At 52.6% G+C, this 20,341-nt stretch overlaps 1 protein-coding gene across 3 annotated transcripts; it reads left to right on the top strand.

Moving 5' to 3' along the window:
• Positions 1-5,329: 5,329 nt before the first annotated feature.
• Positions 5,330-7,689, top strand: LOC134433457 (UDP-N-acetylglucosamine transferase subunit ALG13 homolog). Of its 3 annotated transcripts, XM_063182311.1 has the most exons (5): positions 5,330-5,410; positions 5,818-5,983; positions 6,161-6,296; positions 7,233-7,245; positions 7,591-7,689. In XM_063182311.1, the coding sequence occupies exons 1-5, from the start codon at positions 5,330-5,332 to the stop codon at positions 7,687-7,689; spliced, it is 495 nt and encodes a 164-aa protein (XP_063038381.1). The 3 variants fall into 3 exon arrangements, with proteins under 3 accessions (XP_063038381.1, XP_063038382.1, XP_063038380.1); XM_063182312.1 differs by lacking the exon at positions 7,233-7,245 and having other exon boundaries at positions 6,161-6,295; positions 7,577-7,689; XM_063182310.1 differs by lacking the exon at positions 7,233-7,245 and having other exon boundaries at positions 6,161-6,315.
• Positions 7,690-20,341: the final 12,652 nt, after the last annotated feature.

The following is a 20,341-nucleotide window of genomic DNA, read 5'->3' as shown; positions in this document are numbered from 1 at the left end:
ATGGCAGTGAGTGCCAGAGATGTCAGAGGGCGATTGCTGAGGCTGCCGGGGCGCTGCTCCTGCCGTGCCTGCCAGGGGAGCTGTGCAGGGCAGGGTCAGGCTGCAGCAGCTGGCTGGGCTCCCCGAGCAGACAGCAAAGGCGGCTTTGCTGCACATTCTGCAGCTGGGAGCAGAGGGAAGAAGGGCAGGGAGTCCCTGACAGAATGCTGGAATGCTTGTGCCTGGAAGGAACCTGCCCATGGGTCCATCCAGGCTTAAGGTGCCATGAGGGAGAGGTGCCTCAGCCCCAGTGAAGGCACAAATGAGACCATAGGAGAACAAAACCATATTGTTTTGTTCATGGATTTTACTGAACAAGAAATGGGAGCTCAGGAGATCGAAATACGAAAGAGGTCTTGGAGAGAGAGAGCTTAGAAGATGATCAGTTGGAAGTAGATACTTTTTAAGGTCCTTTCCTGCATTCTGGGATTCTAGAAGACGTGTAGATGTGAATTTGGATTTAATATTCTTCTTCTTATTATAATTTCTTCTTCTTTCTTTCTCTTCTTCCCCTTCTTCTTCTTAATTGCTACTACTATTCTTTCTTCTTCTTTAAAATATTCTTCCTATTCTCCTTCTAAGTAATCTTATTTGCTTGCTATGCTTATTAACTATGTCATTCTTGATTTTTAATATTCCTTTATTAATTAATAGTTTTTCATCTTCCTCTTCATCTTCGTATTCCTATTCTCATTCTTATTATTCTTACTAAATTTACTACTACTATTTCTTATTCTTCTTCTTATTCCTATTCTTTTTTTTAAATATTTTCAAAATATCTTTTGTGTAAGTTTTTTTTAATTTTTTTTTTTACTACTACTATTTCTTAAACTCAACTTTAATTTGTTTCGGAGGAATGGTATGAGTCAAAGTCCTGCAGTCACATCCATGGAGCAACAGCTCCCACCTGTGCTCATTCCTCAGGGATACAATCCCAAAGGACCAGCGCGGAATCCTTTCAAGATGAGAGGAAATGGCCTTTGATGGCACCAGGGGAGGTTTGGATTCAATGTCAGAAAGAATTTTTCTCTGACAGAGGGTTGAGGCACTGGAAGAAGCTGCCCAGGGAGGCGGTGGAGTCGCCGTCTCTGAGGCGTTGAGGAGTTGTGCGGATGTTGCCCTTGAGGACGTGGTTGTGCGGTGATGATGGTGCTGCCAGAGTGCCAGTGGCACTGGGTGAGCGTCAGGGTCTCTTCCCACCTCGATGACTCTGGGATTCCCTGCTGAGCGTTCTGGCACCAATTGTGTCCCACACGTGCTGTTTAGGACTGGCCCCAGCAGTGACTGTGGGTGCTGGGGAGATGCTCCTGGCTGGCCGGGGCAGCTGAGGCTGCAGGGCCATGTCCAGGCCGAGGCCGCCTGTGTGGCTCCCTGGGGCCCCGCGCAGGGAGCAGCCATCATCGGCTGGCCCGGGCTGGGCAGGGCCATGGGTGCTGCTCCTGTAGCTGCCGCGCCAGGCAGGGCCAGCAGAGCAGTGCCCGCAGTGCCCACAGCGCCTGCTTGAGGCAGCCGGGCCGTTTGCTCGGGGCAGCGCTGCTGCCTGTGGGCCTGCGCTCCCGGCTGGCCAGCTGAGGCGCTGCCACGGCTCTGCGGGGCAGGCCCCTGGCTCTGGGGCCCTGCCTTGGGCCCCTGCTGGCCCATGGAGCCTTCGCTGCACAGGGAGGGAAGCGAGGCACACAGGGACTCCGCTGCCTGCCCCTCAACCCAGACCTCCTGAGGGACGGGTAGTGGCAGCCCATCTGTCGCAAGATCTGCCAGCCTTTGGGCCCTGCCTTCTCTTTCAGACAGCTCCAGGATACTGACTTCATGCCAGCCATCGTCCTCCTCCTCCTCCCACAGCAAGGGAGTGGGCCCGAAGCTGAAGATGCTGTTACCTGCACAGCAGTTCTGTGGCAGGTCTGTGCTGCTGCTGTCTTTCTCCGTGGAATCATCTCGGAGTTCTCTGAGTTTTGTTTTGCTGCAGCTGGAGAGGTCTTGGGAGCTGCTGAACTCTCCTTGGGACAGCTCTGGCTCTGCCCCACCTTGGTACTCTTGGCAAAGCTCAGTCTGGCTGTAGGATTCTCAGTCTTCATTGCTGCCAGCTGAGGTGCCCTCCTCACTCTCCTTCTCTGTCAGCACTGAGCCCTGCTCTGCCTCTTCCCACTGCTCCCTGGGGGTTTGGGCTCCCAGTGGGCTGGGTGAGGGGCTGGTGGGGCAGCAGGGTCTGTCTGGAGCAGGGACTGGGCTCTGTGTCCCTGCTGATGGCACCATCTCCCTGGGGGCAGGAGAATGTGCCTGCTTCTCCTGGCTGTTCGCACTTCCTTGCCTTTGCTGGCTCAGCTTTGGCTCAGTCACCTCCTTTTCCATTGGGGGCAGCTGCTGGGCTGTTGCCCTTTGTTGCCACTGGTAGGGCTGTTGCTGTGCCCCCTCTCCCCACAGCACACTCACAGCCGCCTTGCACTGCTGCAACTCGTGGGCACTCATTGCTCTGCATGGGGACGCTTCCTTGGCTGCCATTGCAGGCACCTACTGGAAGAATTCACAGCTTGTCCCCTCAGGCCAAGCTCTCGGGCCCCAACATCTCCCCACTTGTCATCTCTGTCACGTTTCTTCTCTTCTTCCATGATGACAAAGGGTCTCTCCTCCTCCTCCTCAGTGTCTGACCGTGGCCAGGCTGAGGCACCCACTGCCCCCACCAAGTGCCTGCTGAGGGCCTGGTCTTGCCCCTAGCTGGGCAGGGGGCTGGGTGACTGGAAGGAGTTGAGCTTTGTCTTTCAAAGGGAATTTTGGGGCATCAAGGGTGTCTTTGGTGTTACAAACTGAATGTAAAAATCCCCTGAGCAGTCACTGGCAGGTCAGGTCTGTGAGCACAGTGTGGTTTATGTGCAGGAACACGGGGCAGAGGCAGCAATGAAACAAGGCACAGCACCACACCTGGATTACCTGACCTCTTACCTGCCTCAAAACTGCACAGGCTCAGCTCCAAGCACCTCATTTTGAGAGTGATGTGTAGTTCTCACAGACCTCAGCCTAAGCACTCATGGGCAAAATTCTACTTATGCCCTACACAACTTCTAATTAAAACAGCAGGTACAAATTAGCATGAAATTGAATCCTTTAATGGATGGTTTTCCCTTTTCTCTTCCATTTAAAATCACCCTAACAAGCCTGATTCAATGTGCAAGTGGAATGTATCCTCCAGCGAAAATTCAAATTTAAGTCACTGCAATTTTACATGTGAATATTTTTTCCTCTAGCCCCTATACAGCATGAAGCTGGAAGTGCCTGCTGCAGAGGACACTGACTTCCAGTGACACACAGGGAATAAAACCCCAAAACTCCTAACATTTAATTATCCTGTCCTTTACCAGGTGCTGAACCTCATCTCCAACACCTGAAAAATTTAGTATTTTCCTTTTCATCCCAAATCCACCTTCTTCTCCCACAGCTGTCAGGGCCCTGACTGCACTAATTGTGTGACCAGTCTCAGCTGGGGCTTCCACTCACACTCTTGGACAGGGACTTTATTTAGCCTTGGGGTTTAAATAGAACAATAGAATGGTTTGGTTTTGCAGGGACCTTAAGTTCATCCAGTTTTAACTCTCTGCCATGGTCAGGGACACCTTTGCTGCTCCAAGCCCCATCCAGCCTGGCCTTGGATGCTTCCAGGGATCCAGAGGCAGCCACAGCTTCTCTGGGCACACTTTGCCAGGGCCTCACCACTCTCACAGGAAAGAATTAATTCTCAATATCCAGTCTAAATCTGCCCTTTTTCAGTTTAAAGCCATTTCCCTGTGTCCTGTCACTGCAGGCTCTTGTCCAAAGTCCCTCTCCAGCTCTCTCTTGGAGCTCCTTTAAGCACTGGAAGGAATTCTAAGGTGTCTCTGGAGCCTCCTCTTCTCCAGGCTGAACACTGATCTCTCCCAGCCTGTCTGCCCAGCAGAGATGTTCCAGCCCCTGAGCCTCTTTATGGCCCTCCTCTGAACCTACCTGACCATGTCCTTCTCCTGCTGGGATGACAGAGGTGACTCGTGGGTGTCTTTGCTGCTAATTCTGTTCCTGAACTGCTGTTTGGGTTTCCTGGGCTGACGTTGTGTCCATGTCTTTGCCGGATGGTCACTGGACCATGTCCTCTTGGTGAGCTCTTTACCTGGCTGGTGTTGTGGCCACCCTCAGCTCCCAGATTCCTTTTCCTGAGGGACAACAGCAAGAGCTGGATGAGGCTGGGCAGAGCCACTAAGTCCCTGTGCACTCAGGACACCAGTAATGTTTTGCTCTACAGCATTTTTCCCCCAGACAGTGTCTACTGTCAGCACTATTTCCTTTAATCAAAAAATAAATACATTTCAGCGTGGCTCATGATGCTAAATGAAAATAACAGGGGGCTAATGAGCATTGTGAACAAGGCATTAACATGGCAGAGGTTTCCACAAGAAGCTGCATCCTTCTTCCAACAACATGTATACACAACTGTGTCTACAGTTGTGACCTCATCTGTTGACTTTAATTCAGGGAATAAATAGATTTAGATGTCTAACTTTGGTTTATCTTTGTAGCAAATTATGCATTGTGTTACACTTACTAATAAGGAACAAAACTGCCAACTCTGTTTGTGCAACTGTTCAGGGGTCATTCTTACTCTTCACTGAACACATTTAACACATCTAATATTCATAACTGTGTTAGCACATTTAATATTCATGAGTTTGGGGTAGAAGTTAAAGTGTTACTCCCCCAGTAAGTGTTGTGGGAGGATTGGGCCAGTGTCAGTCTGTAAAGGGAGGGTGGCTGTGGCCCTGCTCTGGCAATGGCACTTCTGAACACACCCACACAGGCCGTCCGCGAGTTATGTGCGTCCCCAAGGCTGAAATAACACGTGCAGGCCAAAACTTTTCTAATCCCTTTTCCAAATTTATTTTTACCTCTTCTCCTTGAAAATCTAAAACCCTGGAACAGCCTTGGCTACCCCTCTAAACGCTGCTGGACAGTGGGCTCATTAGAGCGGCCACCATCGCTGCTGGTGCGGTACTGTGAGGGAGAACCTCACGGCGCAGTGGCAGCAGCCCCGCCGAAACGGGCGGACGGGAAAAACCCATGAAGAGAAGCCACGGTAGGGGACAAGGAGGGACAAGGAGGGACAAGGAAGGACAAGAAGGGACAGGAGGGTCAGGGAGGAACAAGGAGGGACAGGGAGGGAAGGAGGCATTCCCACCTGCCCCGTCCCTCTCCTCAGCCCTGCCGCCATTTCGGGAGCTCTGTGCGGGCGTGCGGCTCCCCCTGGCGGCCTCACAGCCGTCCTGTCCCGGTGGCCATGAAGTCCATGTTCGTCACCGTGAGCACCACCAGCTTCGATGAGCTGATCGCCGCGGCCCGCTCCCCGCCCGCGCTGCAGGTCAGTCGGCCGAGACACCGACACCGGCCCTGGCCCGGGCCTGCCCTCCCGGGGCTGGCGCCTGTGCGCCGCGGGCTGCCCTGCCCTCCCTGCCGCATCCCGGCAGCAGTGCCGGGGCGCCTGAGGGCGCCGTGGCGGTTCGGGGGTGCCCGGCGGAGAAGCATGAAGTGTTGCTTGAGGAAGGGGAGGGACGGCCTGTGGGACGGGGAGGGGGGGGGGGGGTGATACCGGGGCCGAGGCCGTCTGGAGCTGGGCACAGCCCTCACACAGCCTCTCTATCCCCGCCTCATCCCCTTCGTTCCACCTCCGTCATCCCCCCCTTCTTCTCCTTCTCTCTCTCCGTCCCCCCTCCCCACCATCTTCTCCGCCCCCCTTATCGCCTCCATCTCCCGGTGCCCTGCCCGCAGGCGCTGCAGAGCCGCGGGTACCAGAAGCTGGTGCTGCAGGCGGGCTGGGGCTCGCTGCCGCAGCCGCAGCCCAGCAGCAGCCCGGCCGCGGCGGTGGAAGCGTTCCGGTTCAAGGACTCGCTGGCTGAGGAGCTGCAGAGCGCAGACCTGGTCATCAGCCACACAGGTACAGCCCGGCTGCTTCTGGGGCTGCGGGAGCTCCGTGGGATGAGGTCTCTTCAGCCCGGGGTGAGCTGGCTGGGAGTGCTGAGCTCCACAGCTGGGTTGTTCAAGAGGCTCCCCTCTTTCAGCAGCGAGTAGGGGGATATTTGATCTCTCACCATGTTTTCTGTTCCTCTTGTAGGTGCTGGTAGCTGCCTGGAGACACTAGAGAATGGAAAACCACTAATAGTAGTAATAAATGACAAGCTGATGAACCATCAGCTTGAGCTGGCCAAACAGCTGCACAGAGATGGCTGTGTCCTCTACTGTAACTGCAGGTATGGAGCTGCTGGGGCTGTTCCTGCTGGGCAAGAGCATTCAGTCCATGTGACTGCACAGCTGAGAACGCAACAAGGTAATTTACATCCTTCTCTGTCATCTCCATCTGGATATTACATTTTCCAGAGTGAATAGACTAACACTATGTAGAAATTTACCACACTTACCAAGCTTTTTTACCACAATAATTATTTTTTTACCACTTATAAATATTTTTTCATTTGAGGTAACATATATTTAGATTAAAAAAAGAAAAACACTTCAGGGGATTAATAAAGCAGATATAGATATTATCTGGTTAGTAACTTTAAATACCCCTGTCTTTCAGGTACTCATTCAGGCTGCCCTTTTAACCAAACTTCCTGAATCCACCATACCATCTGACAAGTAGTTTCACAGATCCACTGCCTGTCACTTCAGGAGCAAAATTTAAACTAAACTAACAAAAACACACAAAAAACCCCCTACCCCACAAGCAAACAATGTGTGAAAAAATCCCACCATCACCAAAACTCCTAGCTCCTTTTTTTAGAGTTCATCCTGACTCCTGTTGGGTTTATTTCTCCTCCTGGTTTTGACTGTATCTTACTGTTTTCTCTTTACTCATGATTGACTCCACTCTAAAAATAAAAGATGACTTTTAAACTGAAGGCAGAAAAAATGTAACGCCCTTTACTTAGTCTGCATCTTGTTCCTTTGCCTTGCAAGCAGAGTTTCCTATGTTTCAGACGAGCTTTCTGAACAGACCAGGCCTGGCATTCATTTAAATTGAGCAAGTTTCCTAAACTTATTATCTTGGTGCTTCTGTCAGCTTTGGAATATTTATTTCTTTGTGTTGGGCAGTGCCAAGCATTCGAGCCTTATTTGCAGCCTGATACTAGCAAGTGACAGATTGATGTAGCTGTTCTTTCTGACCCTTTCTGTGATCAGGGGAGAACTCTTCCATGTGTTCAAATAGGATGGATTTCCTCTTATGGTTTATGGAGCAGAGCCTCAGATCTTGCTCAGTCTCCCAGCACTGTGACCACAGAAGATTAAAAAGTGTCAAAGTTGAGTTTGTCTCAGAAAGCTGATGGAAGTGTGTTCTCAGCAAGGCTCCCTACCAGCCAGTGCTGGCTGGGGCCTGCTGCTCTGGGCATTCTCTTCCTTTCCATACATATCCTTATTTAATATTTCCATGCTAAAGAATTATGTATGGATGCATAGAAAGAAAATTGTATTTAAAATTTTCCCATGGGGTGGCTATTTCTTTAATTTTTGCTTTTGGTCTCTTTTTACTGCACTCTTGTGGAGACAATGCAGTCAATGAACTTGTCAGCTTTTAAACCTTTTCCTCCTGGACAGCCAGAAAAGTTTGCTTCATTCTTGAATAAAGTTCTTGGGTTACAATAAACAAAACAGAGAAATAAAAAAGTTGGAACAAAATGTGTCATCTCCTCCACTTAAGATCTGCAGCTGGGCCAAACACTCAAAGAAAATTTCATTTAATATTAACTGATATTAGTGTCAAACTCATTCAGCTTTATGCATAAAAGAGTACAATGCCAATAAGGAGGGAGTATGGACTGTCGTGCGGCATGGACAGACATATTTCTGTCACAAAAGCTGCACTGGAATGGGAATTCCACCGATGAGGACAAGTTAAACTACTTCTTTACAGGCATGGCATATGCCTTCTGGTCTCTTGACCTTTTTTGCTAAACACAGGTGGAAATGTGAAATACAACGCTGTGTTTCATGTCAGGTACAAACAGGCGACGTGTATTTGTGAATGAGAAATGTGTGGACCCAGACAATGGGCGAGCTGTGAATTCTATTAATAAGTGAGGAAAATAAAGCATGGAAAAAGGCCTTTGAACCTATCTTTGGTTTGCAATTAACGCTGGTTGATTTAGGAGCATTGGAATTAAGGTGTTAAAGATAAGGCTTTTTGCTTGCATTGAATCCATAAAGAGCTCTGCAATAATAATCTTTTGAAGCATAATTTTAGAATATTACTTGTATCCTTGAAACTATAGCTTTGGAATATATAAAAAGGAAATATGCTTATCTCACGCCTTATTGAAGCAGAGAAAAACAGCTTGAGAAAGGAAGATGAACATCACCTGAAGCGTTATGAACAAAAATTCTGCCAATTTTTTTTTGTGAGAAAAAGCTTACCGTGGTTGCTGCTGGGCTGCTGCTTGTGTTATGGTAATTATGGGTCGTTGTCGTTAATAGTTGGTTTTGTATCAGTAAAAACTCCAGCTGAGACCAAGTTAATGGCCCTTCTCTGAGACAGTGAAGGGTGGAGACCTCCCAAACAGTGAGGAGAAGAGACTTTAGGGGGGGGAATATGCAAAATAACTCCAGGACCAGCATGCCATGAGAAGCTACTGCTTCTAGCTTGCTAAAAAAGACCTCAAAACAACAAGCCACCTAAGAGCTGAGAGATTGGAGTGATGTCTGGACGTCAGGAACGGAGCGCTGAGCCTGCAGAGATGCTGAACACCGTCGCATTCCCTCTCACCCTGAGCACGGGAGTTGTCTCGATGCCGGGAGCAGGCCAAGAGAGGTGGCAGGATTAACATCGGAAGGGGTCACCACGCCCTAAAGGCTCCCACGAGGACCGGACCCCCAGCTCTGCCCCTAGTGGACAAAGCTGCGCATGTCCTCCTCCTCCAAGTCACCCGGGGAGAGGCGACGGGAAGCTGCAGCCCCTTCCGAGCTGCCCAATCCTGAGCTGATCACTTTTAATAAAGGCACTAAAAGGAGAAAAAGTCTCCTGCCCTGTTTATTTTAGCTTGGGCGCTCGTCCGCAATTACCACGCCAGAAGAGGACACCAGGACTGGCCATCTTGGACCTCCAGGACAGCTGGCTATCAGGACCAGAGAGATCGGCTCAGGACCAGCGACACAGAGGAGCACTGGAGCACCAGACTGGTGAGAAATCCGGTGGCAGGAGTGGGAGACGTGCGCATGTGTGTGTGAGTGAGACGAGGGCTGGCAGCCGGACCTTCGGAGCAAGAGCGGACCTCTTGGTACCACATTTCCGAATGTTCGCGAGAAAGCCAGCCGGGAACAGGGGAAAGTGAGTGGAATTAGCGTGAGTGAGTCGTCTCCTAAGGGGGAAAAAAAAGGGCTCCCCCTCTCTGGGCATGCGGAGGGAATAGTTGTATGAGTGGAACGCACGAAAAGTAAGTCCTGACAGAGGGAAGTCAGGCAGATTGTAAGTCCCGAGAAGGATTCGGGTAGCTCACAAGCCCTGCAGGCAAAGTAAGTCCTGACAAAGGAGTCAGGCACAAACCCCAGCGAAGGAGGCTGCGTGTTGTTTTTAAGTCCTGATACGGTGAAGCCTAAAAATTGGCACGTTAGGCAAACTAAAAATCAGGCAGCAGCTCTTCCTGACTGAGGGAGTCAGGCACAACCTGGATTCTTAGGCTGACGTTTCATGTGTTCAAGTCCTGATAGATGTAAGACCTGACATTGGGAAAGTTGGACAATCAAGAGATCGGGCAGTTGTTTCAGTATAAAGTCCTGAGCATCATGCAGAAATTTGAAGTTCGGTGGAGGAGGCTGAAGCTCCTCAAACAAGAGGTTTATTTTTTTAAATTACCTGTCAGTAGAGGCACCTTTGGGATTTTTTACTGTTGAGACCTGAAAAATGGGAGGGTGTAATAGTAAAAAAAGACCGGCAAGAGACTGAGGAATATACCTTCCAATAGTCCCTTAAGAGAACTGTTGGAGAGATGGGGTTCTATAGAGGCCACAGAGGGATTAGATAAAATGAAAATGATCCACTACTGTGTAGAAGTGTGGCCGGAATTAGAGGTGCAAGGAGGATGGCCTTGGTGTGGGACAACGGACAAGTGGATGTGCCAACAACTAAATCATCTGACAGCTCGAGGAGATACTGATCCTGAGCAATTACTGTATGTATCTTGCTGGTTAAAGAATGCTATTGGGGATGAAGGGGTGCGAATTTGTAAGGTACAGAAGAAGAAGTAGATTCTTTTAGGTCCTGCTTAGGTTATTTTAATCTGTTCATAAATTGACATGTGCAAATGTGAATGTGACACTGTGTCACTGTGAATTGACATGTGACACTGAATCCAAGTACCTCCTCATGCAGTTTGAATAGACATGAAAATCAAGACCCTTCATGGCTGACAATCAATCAGACTCTCCCTACCCCCACCCCACCATTTCCCCCATCCAAGCCCTGGCACTCAGAGCAGCCTTGTGCAAATCTGAGCTCCCTCCAGCCCAGGCTGCACCTGCAGCTTTCAGCTCCTTGGCTCCAACACCCACCTGCTTTCCTTGGAGAAGGAGCTGTCCGAGACACAGAGGGATGTTCATTTAATCTCAGCCAACAAAGACAAGGGAAGGCACAGCTCCATCAAATGCAAAAGTCATTCCTGTGGTGGAAATTACATCTACTTTCCACAGACATTCTCAGAGCAATGGAAAACACCTTCTGTGGCCAGCACAGATCCCAAGGTCCCCCCAAACCCTTCCTGCCCCAATTCTGCCCAGATTTGCTCTTTGCACACATGAGTCACACGCTGAAGTCAGGAGCTCCCTCCATGCCCAGGGGGAGGAAAAGAGAGAAAGGGGATGAAGAGCTCTCCTGTGCAGAGACCAAAGTCCAAGTGCAGCCCATGCAGTGGGAACCACAACTCATCAGGTTTGTGTCCTTTGGCCTCAGGGACTGATGACACTCAGAGGCACAGAAAGGTTTCTTGTAAACAAACAGAACCTGATCATTTGAACAGTTTAATAACCATCACAGCTCTTCTCTCAGCTCTCTGGGATGTCCCAGCAGCATGTGACATGTCCCCTATCCCCCATGGATTTCTGTACAAGAACAGTTTTAGATCAGGACAAAAGAAAAAAAAGGTTCTGTGATAAATACAAACATAATTGAGGTGATGATTATTTTTATATTTATAATATATAAACTCGGAAATCTTGGTCAACTTCTTGCACCTCAAAGCATTAAACCAGTCAATTGAGAGGTACTTGAATGACCAGAAAGGACCTAGAGGAGAAAATCTGGGAGCAGCAGGAAGTACAAAGATCCAGCTGCTCTAAATGAAAAGATGTTCTTAGAAATGGCCATTAAAACAGGAGAGCAGGAAACACCTGATGGAAGAGTGAGATTAAATAATAAACTGAATAATGCTGACACAAGTAGATGAGAAGATCAGTGTTTCTTCTTCTGCCATCAGTATGCTTCCAGGGAATCCCTGTTCGTACTAGGAAAATTTTGCCATTTCTCAAAAGTACTCAAATGACCCACATAAAAAAGATCTGCTTGTATCTTATGATATAAGCAGGTATTAAAACCTGTGCCCCTTTCCAGGCAGACATCAGTTGTGTGCCTATGAACAGGCAGTGCCACTTGTGCCCTGAGGTTCCCAGCTGGGATTGGATCTCTCCGAGAGCACCCAAAGGAGAGCAGAGATCCTTGCAAGCTGCAGGTCCCTGACAGCCCCGCAGGGTTACTCTTCCATCAACATCTGCTCTGCTTCAGTCTGAAACAGGGCCCAGCATGGTGCCGGGATCATCAGAGAGCTGAGGTGTGTGCTGAAATTCAATGCCCTCCCCATCGCACAGCAGCCCTGCATTTCCCTCCTGCAGCCTTGGTCTCCAGCACAGCCATGGAGGCTCTTTGGGCTCTGGATTGTTGCTGCAGCCCCCAAGGACAGCTGAGCTCTGCCTTTGGCACAGTCAGGCCTGGCCAGCGCAGGCCATGCTCAGCAATTGCTTGTGTGTGCCTGGCCTTGCTGTCAGCCCTGGCAGCGGCCGCATGGCCCCTTTGTGGCCCTGTGCTGGCCCTGCCATGGTGGCCACACCCCTGTGCAGGCCCAGCCCAGGCCAGGAGCATTGCGGCTGAGAACGGCCCCTGTGCCATGGTGCCCACAGCAGCCTTGGGGCTCTGTGCCCCATGGCCTCCCTGCTGGGCAGCCTCTGCCAGCTCCTGCAGAGCCCGGGGCATCTGTGGGCCTGCACAGACAATGTAATGGGTTAAAACTTTAAGTTTGTTCATCAAAGCTGACAAAGTAATTCCAGTAAGACTATTGCATCACCTCTAGTTTGTCTAAGTAAATTTCCAGACTTTAAAGGATAAGGAAGATGAAACCAAAAGACAATAGTTTTCACAAACAGTTGTTTATCTGTTAGTAAACTGTTAATATGGGTGGGGGGTTTGCTATGATTGATAACACAGTATCAGCTTATCCACTCAGTAAACCTAGGATTCCAGGAACTCAGCAGACTGAGCCTAAGAATTCCAGGAATCAGAGAAAGGAAAATTACCAACTTTCATCTTCAGACCCCAGGAGGTGAACTATGACCACCTAAACACAAAAGAAGAATACGCAGAGTACTACACATCAGCCTGGAAGCAGGACTGTATAAGAACTCCACGGAAAATCAGATGAGTGCGGCAGTGGTAGAGCGGAGACTCTCCTGTCACGCAGCGCGCCCAGGACGCTGACTTTGCCTATTATCACTTGCTCTATCAATTAATAAATTTAATTTTATTTGGACTTATTAGTGGGTGATTCATTCCCCACCGCAACTAACCTATAACAGACAGCCCTGCCTCGTGCTCTCCAGACCTTTGGGCCAGCAGAGAGGCAGCCAGGGCTGGCCATGGCCAGGAACAGGCCCTGAGCCCTGCAGGAGGATAGAGCTGGGCCACAGCCAAACTCAGCTCAGGACAAAGCTGGGCTCAGCAGCCAGGGCTGCCAAGGGCTGGGCACAGAGACTGGGGCTGACAAATGTCCTGGGCACCCTCCCTGCTCTGTCCATGCCACCAAGGGCACTGAGCAGCCTCCTCTCAGGGCCACTTGCCTCTTTGCAATGCCTTGCACAGGCGCTGGCCCTGCCCCACAAGGCCTGGCCTGAGTCCTGCCCCTGCACACTCAGCCAGGCTGAGACGGACACTGATAGTTTCTGGGCCAGGCTCCAAGAGCTCCCTGCAAGCTCTGCCAGCTGCCCTGAGCTCTGGGCAGCACCAAGGGCCTCTCCCCAGCCCAGCCCAGCCGGCTCTGGCCCCGCAGCTCTGCTCAGGCCAGGCTGCTCTGGGCACTGGCCCCATGGCCTCAGCCCCTGGCAAGGGCACAGCAGCAGCTGCAGCTGCCACAGGACTCAGCCCGAGCCATGGGGGAAGGTGCTTGGCCAAGGCCAAAGGAGGCTCCCTGGCTGCCCTGCTCCCCTCGGGCTGAGGTGCTGAGAGCTCTGCAGCCCCTGCTGCCATCCCATCTGCCCAGGGCAGCACAAGAGCCGCGGCCTTGGGGCCCTCAAGAGCTGCTCCTGCTCCAGGCCCAGGGCCCATGCCAAAGCTGGGCAGCCACAAAGCTGTGCCCATTTCTGTTCATTGTTGCTCTGATGGGGATGGACCTTCATCCACTAGGAGGTTGGTGATCAGTTTTCCTACTCCGGAGGCCTCTTCTTTCTTGAGCTCTTCAGTTCACAAATTCACTGAAAAAGGCTCATAAACATTTGTTCAAAATAGACAAACAAGAAAAGCCCATGGGAATAATTTAAATTTTCAGTTCTTACTCAAAATGCTCAAACTAGAAAAACCCTGGAAATAATTTATATTTTCAGTTCTTCTGTGGTTAGTCAGACATTTCAGAAGTGCATTTAAATTGAATATACTGTATTGAAACAATGCAGAGAACATTGTTTTATCCAGTTTTCTTTTCCTGTTAATACATTGATATCAGCAATGCCCAATTGATATGGATCCCCAGCGTCTTCTGATGCAGTCTGAACAGATATGAAAATCAAAGCCCTCCGTGGCTGACAATCAAGAACACTTTTTCCCCATCCCCTCCCATCATTTCCCTCACCCAATCCCTGGCACTCCTATGGATCAGGAATGGTGTGGCCAGCAGGAGCAGGGCAGGGATTCTTCCCCTGTGCTCAGCACTGGTTGGGCAGCATCTCGAGTGCTGTTTGCAGTTCTGGGCTCTCCAATTGAGGAAGGACATGGAGGGGCTGGAGCGTGTTCAGAGAAGGGCAACAAGGCTGGTGAGGTGTCTGGAGCACAAGTCCTGTGAGGAGCAGCTGAGGGAGCTGAGGTTGTTTATCCTGGAGAAGAGGAGGCTCAAGGGAGACCTCATCACTCTCTACAACTCCCTGACAGGAGGGTGCAGCCAGGTGGGGGTCAGGAATTTTTCCCATGAAACAGTGACAGGACAAGAGGACACAGCCAAAAGCTGCACCAGGGGAAGTTTAGCTGGACATTAGGAAATATTCTTCACAGAAAGGGTGTTTGGGCATTGGAATGGGCTGCTCAGGGAGGTGGCTGAGTCACTGTCCCTAGAAGTGTTTAAAGAAAGACTGGATGTGGCACTGAGTGCCATGGTCTGGGTGACAAGGTGGTGTTGGGTCCCAGGTTGGACTTGATGCTCTCCAAAGTCTTTTGCAGCCTGGTTGATTCTCTGATGATTGTGACACTGCAGGTGCCTGGGGAAGCCAGGGGCCATAGGGACACTGCGCGGCCTGGTGGCACTAAGAGGACCATGGTGACACTGTGTACGACATGGCAGCACAGAGCCAAGGGCCCATTGTGACACTGTGGGGCTGGATGGAAGCAAGGAGTCCATGGTGACAGTCTGGGTCCTGCTGGAACCACAGAGGCCACTGTGACCCTGCAGGGCCTTGTGGAACCATGCAGAGCATTGTGACAGAGCAGGACCTGGTGTCATGATGGGGCCATTGTGACACTGCAGGGCCCCATGGAACCAAGGGGCCAGTGCTGCTCCTCAGGGATTCCTGGAATGAAGGAAACATGTTTGACACCATGGTGGCCCTTGGGACCAAGAGGCCATTGTGACATGGTGGAACCAAGGAGAGCATTGCTGCACTGCCAGACCTCCTGGAACCAAGGATCCATTATGACACTTCAGGGCCTTGGGGGACAAAGGGCCACTGTGACACTGTAGGGCCCAAGGATCCAAAGGACTTTGTGGCACCAAGGGGTCCCATGGAACCAAAGAGACATTGTGACACTGGGAGGCCTCATGGAATCATGGAGGCCATAGGGAAACTCTGGGGTCTCATAGAGTTGTGGTGACACCAAGCTGGCTGGGAGTGTTGATCACCTGGAGGGTAGGAGGGCTCTGCACAGGGCCCTGGACAGGCTGGATCCAGGGCCCAAATTCAACAAGGTGAGGTTTAACAAATCCAAGTGCTGGGTCCTGCACTTTGGCCACAACAAGCCCTGTAGCACTACAGGCTGGGGACAGAGTGGCTGGAGAGCAGCCAGGCAGAAAGGGACCTGCAGGGACTGATGGACAGCAGGCTGGACATGAGCCAGCAGTGTGCCCAGCTGGCCAAGAAGGCCAATGTCTCCTGGCCTGGATCAGGAATGGTGTGGCCAGCAGGAGCAGGGCAGGGATTCTTCCCCTGTGCTCAGCACTGCTTGGGCAGCACATCGAGTGCTGTGTCCAGTTCTGTGCCCATCAATTTAGGAAGGACATGGAGGGGCTGGAGCATGTCCAGAGAAGGGCAACAAGGCTGGGAAGGGGTCTGGAGGACAACTCCTGTTAGGAACAGCTGAAGGAGCTGGGGTTGTTTATCCTGGAGAAGAGGAGGCTCAGGGGAGACAAGGCGGTGTCAGGGCACAGATTGGACTTGATGATCTCCAAGGACTTTTCCAACCTTGCTGATTCTGGGATTCTCTGAAAGAACCCTTGGAGCAGTTGCAGGAGGAGCCCTGGGCCTCCTCTTCAGAAGCTCCAGCAGCCCAGGTCCCTCAGCTTCTCCTGCCAGCCCCAAAGCCCATCCTGTCAGTCCTGCAGAGCCTCTGCAGCTCCTCCTCACTGCCCAGAACAGGGAGCCCCAGAGCCAGACACAGCAGCCCAGATGTGCCCCCCTGGCCTGGGGTGCCTCTGGCAAGGGAGCAGCACCAGGCACTGCAAGAGCCTGCAGACAATTCCTGCAGCACTTGTAGGATGATCCTGCTGCCCAAGGGACATTCCCATGGTGCCAAGTCAGGAACTGCAATGGGGAGTGAGGCCAGAAAGGAAAGGACAACCAGGGATGGGCTGTTTGCAGGGCAGGGAACAGGGATGGGCACTAGGAAGAAATTTTTTGCCAGGGAAGAGTAAAGAAATCAAAGGTGAAGCCAAGGAAATGGTCAGACAACTTTTGGGGTGGCTGCCAGGCAGCCCTGGCCCTGAGCAACAGCATCTGCAGTGGGACAGGAAACTCCCAGCTGATGGGAACAAACTTTCTGGCTGAGTGCAGAGGCCAGGACAAAGCTGAGTGGTTTCCCTGGTGTTCCCCAGCCCTTGCTGGCCCCAGGGGCTGATGGCATTTGTGCTCCCTCAGGTTCATGTCCCCACAGCAACATCATGGGGGTGCTCCCACCTGCTCTGTGCAATGCAAACAGGGGCTGCTGAGCCAGTGCTGCCGTGTCTGTGCCTGCAAGGATGGGGCACCTGTGTGAGCTGGGGGAGAGGCCAGGGCTGCAGAGGGGGGATGTTGTTGGCAGCTCCATGAGGACGCTCTGGGACGCTGCCCTGGGCTGTGCAGCACACTGGGGATGGATCAGCCCCTGCTCTGCTGCTCCTTCCCCTCTGCCCCAGGGCCCTTGCAGAGCCCCAGCCATGCTGTTTGCCCCCAGCCTGCCCACGGCCAGGCTGGGGCTGCTCACGGGGCTTTTCTGTGCTGAGCATTGGCCTGGCCATGTTCTTGAGAGTGCCTGGGCAAGGAGCCTGGAGCCCCCAGGCCCTGGGCTGAGGCGTCAGTGCTGCCCCAGCAGGGCCCATGGCCTGTCCCTGCTGCAGCCCCGGCACTGCCACCCCCAGGGCTGTGCCCGGCCCTGAGAGCACTCAGGCCCTACAGCAACACCAGGGCCACCAGTGTTGTGTTGTGTTTTTAAATTCCCCAGTTTTCTCCCTTATTTATGTATGCTCCCCCTTTGTTCTGTGTTAAATGGTTCCTCCCTACTCAGTTTTCCCGCCACTGTGCCCCTGACAGTTAAGTTACCATGGATACCCCTTCCCCCTCCACTGTCAATCTCTTATGTTATGTAATTTCCCCTCCCAGGCTTTGCCTTATAAGTAAGTCTTCTCTCCTCCCTGGGCCCAGTCAATCATCCCCCACTCCTCCCAAGCTTCGAGAAACTTCTTCTCTCTGGGGGTTGTGGTTGGCTGGTGTCCCGGGGCCCCTCCTCTGCTTTACGTTTATTGGCTATATCCTCATGCCAGTTATGTTGTGTGCCTCCCTACCTATTCATAGATTGGTTTGCCGGGTTTCCCTCCCTTCTCCACCCCCTCCCTTTAAAACCTTGTTGCTCCGCCTGTTCGTTGCCATTTGCCGGGCGTTCTACCATCTGTTGGTTGCCCTCTGCTGTGGGACCTTCCAATAAACCGACCTGTTACCCCTAGCAAGTGGTCGCCTCCTCATTCGTCCTCTCAAGCGCAAATAGTCCGATTCCGAGATCCAGCCCAGCCCGAGGCCAAGACGCCAAGGGGGGCTGGCCTCCGATGCGTAGGGGCGTCGGCCATTCTCACCCCTTCAGCTAGCCGGACTTAGGGCCGCGAACGCCCTAGCGCAGTGTGGCGCCCAACGTGGGGCCTGAAAGTGGACACTTGGACAGCTGACCACTGACCGGACCCCTCGGAATTGGAATTACAGTTTTCCATTGGACGCTACGCTACCTCGGGTAGTAGCAGACCCTGTTTTAGGGGTAGCGCTCCCCGGGGATTGGAGTCCCAGCCCTCAGCACCACAAGAGGAGGACTCCAGGGACAGAAACCACCGCCCAGTTTTGCTTTTCGTCGCCACCGAGTTGGTAAGTCCAGGCCCTGCCTTGGGGACTCTCCGGGCTTCCCCCCTTGCCTTTTTACCTCTCCCTAGGGGTACATGCCCTGCCTTGGGGACCTACTCCCTGCCCTCTTTCCTTGAGGTACTTCCTCATCCCCGTGCCTTTTTTGTTTTCTTTTCCCTGTGGGTGCTGGCTTCCCCAGACGTGGGGCCCGGACCCATCCCCTAGTCTCCTTTTTTTTCCCTCCGGCCGGCTCTGACTTTGGGGCGGTGGGGGGGTGCAGGGGTCGGTGGTTGGCGATCTGTTGTTTTAGTTTGCGTTATTCACTTGGCGAGTGGTTGAACCATCAGAGGATTTCCCCCCTTTCTAGTAGCAGTAATTCCTGTGCTAGAAAGGTGCCATGGGTGCAGGCTTGGGAAAATCCCAAAAGGAGGTTTACTATGTTGTGAAAGGTTTATTGCTTGGGAATGGGCAAAAGCCCCCCAAGCAAGCGTTGAAATGTTTAGTTAGATGGATCTTTTCTAAGTTCCCCGAAACCTCCCCGGAACTTGTAAAGCAGCCACGATATTGGGCAGCTGTTATAGCGAAATTAGACGAGGCCATAAATTCTGGGGAGGCGAAGTTGGCCACCGTGGCTTATTGGGCGCGTAGGGTGCATGCAGCACTCCGCGTGTTTGGGGAGCTTAAGAAAGGTCCTGCTGGTTCTAGTTTATCCCCTCGTTCCCCTCGTTCTGTTGCCCTTGCCCCTCAAACCTCACCCGCATCCCGTAGGCAGGAGCCCTCGAGGGGGATTTTAAGGGCCGACCAGAGGCAGGGGGTCCATCCTGCCCCTGCTCCCCCTCGACCTGCTCGGCCTCCCCCTTCGAGGAGCCCTGGCCAGGCTCCTTCTCTCCCCTCTCCCTCAGCCCCTGTATCCAAGTCCCCAGTTCTAAATCCCAAGGTTGTGCGGTTTGTTGAAGACTCTCAAAATGGCTCCCTTGGAGCCCAAGATGGCGGTGGCCATGCGGCCGTTCCCGCCGGGGCTCCTTCTTCTCCTCCTAACCCTTTCCTCCCTGACGCCAACCCCTTCCTTCCCCTTGACCCTACCCCTTTTTCGGTTGTCCCTCCTTCGTATCCGCCCTCCGTCCCACCCATTTCTTCACCCTCTGCTCCTCCTTCGGCTCCTCCCCAGGTTCCTCCCCCAGTTCCGCCCCTCGTTGACTCCTCCTCCACTCCGCCTTTGTATTCTGCTCCGCCTCCAAACCCCACCAAGGAGGCAGAGAAGGTGGGTGTGCCGCGCCCACTCCCTCACCCCGCCTCACTACCAGACCCCGCCTCAACCTCCTCCAGTTCCAGTTCCCACGCTCCCCCTTCCGGCTCCCACTCTTTGTGTGGATGACCGGAAGCCGGAGCAGCCGCCTTTATTGGAAGCCGCTCCGGTCACCTACCACCTCAGCAGGGAGGGGACCTCTCAGGCCCACTGGGTGCCACTTGCACAGGCCCAGATCAAGGAACTGTGCAAGGCGCAGAAGGACTACTCCCGGGAGTCCGAGTACTTCCGGGGGATGCTCCGCAATGCCCTTGCGCGGGGAGATCTGGTGCCTGCGGACCTGAGGGCCCTCTTCTCCAGCCTTACTAGGCCCATGGAGTTCCGGGTCTGGGTGGCGGAATGGAGGAGGGAGATCTTGGAGGCTCTCCCAATTCTCTGAGGGAGTCCTTCAACATCTCATGATGCGGATGGGCTGGTAGTTTCTCAGGAACATCTGTTGGGTGAGGGACAATGGGCAGAGGGGGCAGTCCAAGCAAAAGCTCTATTCCCGTCGCAGCTTGTGGAGACCGTAAGGGCAGCCGAGCGGGCTTTTTACAAGCTGCACGTGGTAACCTCCCAGTGGGAGGACGATGAGGTTCGGCAAGGGGCCCAAGAGCCTTACATGGCCTTTATCGAGCGCCTCTACCGATATGTGGAGGCGCAGGCGACCGGGGACGAGGACAGGGAAAAGATGCTCCAGAGAATGGCATATAGCAATGCCAACTCGGAGTGTCGAAGGGCAATCAAGGCACTCCCTCGAAGTCCCTGGCCCCCGGTAGAGGCCATGATCGAGGCCGTGGTTGGCCAGGTCGCCTTAACATCGCGACCTAAGAGGTCATCAGTAACTTTTGCAGAATGCCCCGAGCCGGACTTCTTAGAGCTGGAAGTTGCCCCCGTTGCTGGACCCCCAATACCTGGGTCCGGCAGGAGATCAACGGCCACCCACCCCTGTCATCTTTGCGGTAAAATCGGGCACTGGATGCC

Source organism: Melospiza melodia, unplaced genomic scaffold, assembly GCF_035770615.1.
Source record: "Melospiza melodia melodia isolate bMelMel2 unplaced genomic scaffold, bMelMel2.pri scaffold_18, whole genome shotgun sequence".
Taxonomy (NCBI): domain Eukaryota; kingdom Metazoa; phylum Chordata; class Aves; order Passeriformes; family Passerellidae; genus Melospiza; species Melospiza melodia.
The sequence above is the reverse complement of the archived record's forward strand: the minus strand, read 5'-3'. Positions and strand labels throughout refer to the sequence as shown.

What these genes read in the sequence shown, in the direction of transcription:
- LOC134433457 (XM_063182310.1), top strand. Translation starts at nt 5,330, where the DNA reads ATGAAGTCCATGTTCGTCACCGTGAGCACCACCAGCTTCGATGAGCTG. An exon ending in CCTGGTCATCAGCCACACAG is followed by an intron (nt 5,984 to 6,160) that starts GTACAGCCCGGC and finishes TTCCTCTTGTAG; the next exon opens with GTGCTGGTAGCTGCCTGGAG. An exon ending in GGTATGGAGCTGCTGGGGCT is followed by an intron (nt 6,316 to 7,590) that starts GTTCCTGCTGGG and finishes ACTCTTGTGGAG; the next exon opens with ACAATGCAGTCAATGAACTT.